General features: G+C 35.8%; 1 protein-coding gene across 1 annotated transcript; it reads right to left on the reverse strand.

Annotated features, from left to right (window-relative positions):
* Positions 1 to 441: 441 nt before the first annotated feature.
* Positions 442 to 2,554, reverse strand: LOC111879294 (ABC transporter G family member 5). Its single transcript, XM_023875747.3, has one exon. The coding sequence runs from the start codon at positions 2,427 to 2,429 to the stop codon at positions 501 to 503; it is 1,929 nt and encodes a 642-aa protein (XP_023731515.1). The 5' UTR covers positions 2,430 to 2,554; the 3' UTR covers positions 442 to 500.
* Positions 2,555 to 4,746: the final 2,192 nt, after the last annotated feature.

Raw genomic sequence — 4,746 nt, forward strand, 5'->3', positions numbered from 1 at the left:
CACATTTTTCTTATAAATTCAAAAATTTCAAATTGTTAAAATTTTAAATTTTTTTTTTTTAAATAAACTCATGTAATACATGGGTCTCACACCTAGTATTACATAAAAAGATACAGTAAGCATTGAGACTGAGAGACGATTAGTGATAAAACTAAGAGATAAACATTTAATAATAGAAGTTTTTAATTAATGGTAAATTTAACATATTGTATAATAAAGTTCATTTTAAAATGGTATCTATAGATTTTAGATATTTTTTTTTCCTAACTATGTTAGTCATTATAAATAAATAAAGTTCCATTTCATTACAATTTTCAACTTCTTGGTTATGATTAATTGCTAGTCCGATAACTATGTCTTTTATATAATATCAATATTAACTTGTACATTGTTAAATATGTTTTTCAAGTATAAAAAACGTATTATAAAGTACACCACATATTAGCTTAATATTTCATGCACTTTTTTCAATAATTAAGACTACAAATGTCCAAAAAAATTCAAAGAAGGGCACCTTTAAGTCCCCTTTGGGAGCATCTGACCCTAAGAATCACATATGAAATAAACCTATAAACCAAAATAAAACACACCATAATCACAAAATTCTTCCACTTACCATCATCCTCATAACCTCCTTGTTCCCTCAACACATCTTCACCACTCACCAAACACTTTCCAAACAGATACTCCAAACACTTGCCTTCAGCATCACCAGAGAACTCATTCATCAACAATCCTTCAAATGGATACTTGAACAATGAAATATAGTGCATGAATATCCAGTACTTTGGCGTACCTTGTTTCGACACAAAGTAACCCGAAAACAGGAAGAAAGATCCAATCACACCTGATATCACTGAGTTTCCCACGATGAAATTCGGAACCAGTGCGCTAAAACACACCACCACCGAATTCGCGGTGTAGAGAATCAACCAGATCAAGAGGAGGAACCTCGAGAATGCAAAGAAACTAGGGTTCAACCCGACTAACCAGTATAATGGGGTGGCAAATAAAACCGCAAGAATTAGCAAAAATGGCAAGTATACAAGTCCGTTTGCTATTGCGTATGAAGAAACTCGATAACTTCCGCATGAAGTTTCCTTCATTAATATTTCCCTTTCTTGCAAGAAAACTGGTAGAGCTTCTACTGTCGTTGATAGCAAAAATGTTAAAATGAATGCAAATAAACCTACCCTTTCTTGAGCCCCGATCAAGTCCATGTCTAGGTTGTAAAAGATCGAGCCTAGGATCAAACCTGATACGAGCATTTGGAGAGTTCGATATGCGAAAAGCTCTTTTGTTCGAGAAATATTCTTCCAGAATCGATGAGTCAAGATTACTGCTTCGAAGAATCTTGAATTTGCGAAGCCATCTGTAATCATTTGGTCTTGTCCTTGTTCTTGATCTTTGTTGTCTTCGTGATCGTGGTCTAGGTCGATTACTTTTGATTGTTGAAAGAGTTGTTGTAAAGTGAATTTACCTTGTGTGATTCTGTTTGTTGAAGCAGTAATTATATCTTGTTCAAGATTTGATAACTTTTGGTTCTTTTGTTGTTGTATCGAATCAATTGAATCTATTGCAAACTCCACGATGTTAACATGAAGAGGTGGCTCAAGCCCAATGAGCCGTAGAGAGAGGTTGAGTTCATCAACTGTTCCTTGGTGCAAAACGGTGCCGTTTGCCAAGAGTAATATTGAATTGAAAAGCTTGATGATTCTGAAACCCGGCTGATGGATGCTAAGGATCACAGTCTTGCCTCTAGTCTCAGCCATGGTTTTGACCATGTCTATGATCTGAAACGCGCAGTTACTATCCAACCCCGAAGTGGGTTCATCGAGAATCACCACTTCCGGGTCATGAACCACCGCAACTCCTATAGAAACCCGCCGTCGCTCTCCGCCTGAAATCCCACGAACCCGATCATCCCCAACACGTGCATTTGCCACATGGGTCAACCCAAGTTCCTGGATTAACGACTTGACCCGTGATCTCAGCTCAACGTTAGGAAGGTTAAGTCGGAGCTTAGCTGTAAAAACTAGTGTTTCTTCGACTGTGAGTAGAGGGAACAAGGTATCCTTTTGCGTAACATACCCTGAAGTCTTCTTGAATCTTGACTTGTCCACCGGTTTTTGGTTGACATAGATGGTTGCCGTTTGTGGAGTGAGTTTTCCGGCAAGGATCTCAAGCAGAGATGATTTTCCGGCGCCACTAGGGCCCACAATGGCAAGGACCTCCCATGGTTTCGCATGGCAACTTACTTCGCGAAGAACCCGACGAGCTCTGGGGTTGGTGTCAGGATCAGGAAAGGGTTGTTGATGTTGTGTAACTTGTTGATCTTTGTTAAAGATCTTGAAAGGGGGTTGTGGTTTTTGAGTGTAGATGGTGTAGTTGATGCCTGTTGCTTCAATGTCACAACCCTTTCTATTCATCTGGAGTGAAATGTCTTTGTGGTGTGTTTTTCGAGTGATATTAACTTGTGGTTCTATGCGTACTTGTAAGGTCTCTTTGGAGCTTTTCACACAAGGACTACTTTGTCCGTACTCTTGTTTGCATATATGTGCATAATATATACACGATTAGTTTATCAACCCTCATTAAATTCTATGTTGAGACAAAAAACCATTTATATATGATTAAATAATGGATGATATCGAAAAAATCACCGTCTTTCTAAAATGTTTTACATATATTTGTAAAATTATATGTGAAAAAGAGATCCTACTAAAATTTGGAAAGCAGAGGGTGGCAATATTGCTTTTTTTTTTTTTTGGTAGATGAGGGGATAGAAATGAATTTTGTATTTAATTAAGTCAAGTAGAAATGTCAACTAAAGTCTTGGTGGTTAATTGCATGGTTCACATGCAGCTTCTTTTTCGAGACCACAGTGTATTTCAGGTCCAGCCATGCAAAAACAAAAACATTCACATGAATTACTCCCTTGGTGTTTTTGTTTGCAACCTTCTCTGCACATTGTTCTATGGCAAACATCTCTCTCTTTTTCTTTTTCTTTTTCTTTTTCTTTTTTTTTTTAAAATTTCATCAAATAGTAAACTATTATCAATACGTATGATACAAGTCATTGTTGCATAAAATGCCAAGAAAGCTTGATCGAAGTTGAAAAACCAAAGCTGTTGAATATACATTAAAACATATTATAAAGTTTGTTTCCAAGTCCATACATAATTGTAGAATTATAATTCATCGCATATATATTCATCTTTGTAGATTTGCATTGATATGTGTGGCCATATGGTTGTTTATTTCAATTTGCCCGCAAACTAACAAAAGGTATTTAATGATTGGATAAATTTGGATTAAACGTCCTTTTGAAACTATTGTCTATTACAACTCAGAAAAAGATTATAGCAACACATTATTTACACATAATGGAAACAATTTCAGAACCAGAATTGATTAATCATCTATTCAATTCTATATGTCTGAAATCTGAATTATGAAACTCGTCCTTTACGGATGATACGAATAAATTAATGAATACAGTCTGTGGAAATATTACTTAATAGGGTATTAAGAAGATTCAAATTATTAGAAAACTGGATTATATGAAATAAATAATAAAAAATATGAATAAACAATAAAGAACGTTTGTCTCCATTATGGAAAGAGTTTCGAAGGCATATATGACTGAGAGAACCCGTGAGTTAGGGTCACATGTTTTTTAAGTATGTGGTTGTAAATTATTCAAACACTATTTGTTTTCTTGTAAATTATATATTATCACTCTTTAGTTTTGGTTTAATATATACAATTTCTGGATCATTCTTTAGTTTTTGAGTTAATATTAATTAGAAAGATATCTATGCTTCTCGGTGGTCCGATCTTTTTTCATATTTATATATTTTGGTGTTTTTTTGGTTTTTTTTTTTTCATTTGTTGTTTCTATTTTGTGTATATAATATTTTAGCGAGTAGGGTCGTATAGTAGAATATCGAAGGTGGGGGACCAAAAGCCAACTCCATAAACTAAGGCGGCAAAAACTTGAGATGTTACATTTGGTAAACATCAAAGACCAAAAGTGACAAACTTTTAAAACATTTGTGTTTAGCAGTAGAGACTATCAAAGCTGGGGGACCAAACTTTTAACGAAATATCCCCACTAGAAAAACAATATTTTTGTTAATAACATGTGTTGGGTAATTTTTTGAGAAAATCTCCTATAAACTCCGTACATTTTGTTTAACACTTGAATCTTGGTATATTTCTTTATTGCTCATTTGTTATTTAAAGGTTTCACTTTTGGTCATTGGGTAGTACGCGGGATGTACCACAACGTACACTTAGCATACTAGATGAGAAGCCAGTACGTGGGGCGTACCACATGGTACGCTTAGCGTACTGATGCGAGGCATGATCGGGACTCCGGACACGTACGCGGGGCATACACTTATGTACCTGGGGTGTACACGAGAATTAATGAAACCCTAATTTAGGGTGATGCACCCTATATAAGCACCTTAAGTCTTTAGGGCTGGCATCTTTACCATTCTATAAGCCTCCAAAACCCAATCAATCGTCCCTTAGCCTCCATTCTTGTGCTTTTGAGTCCTTAAGAAGTATTTGGTGGTGGTTTTGCTCTTTGTGAAGGAAGTATAGAAGATAAAAAGATACATCTGGGGTCTAACTGCCCCGATCCAAGGAGATGTGCTGTCTTCTAACACAATCACATTCGATAGTGCCAAATGCCTGGCTTAACGGCTCATCGACCATGAAGTCCGACATGGTGTA

This window comes from Lactuca sativa, chromosome 1 (assembly GCF_002870075.4).
Source record: "Lactuca sativa cultivar Salinas chromosome 1, Lsat_Salinas_v11, whole genome shotgun sequence".
NCBI classification, from domain to species: Eukaryota; Viridiplantae; Streptophyta; class Magnoliopsida; order Asterales; family Asteraceae; genus Lactuca; species Lactuca sativa.

Coding starts and splice junctions, on each gene's coding strand:
- LOC111879294 (XM_023875747.3), bottom strand. CDS start 2,429: ATGAATAGAAAGGGTTGTGACATTGAAGCAACAGGCATCAACTACACC.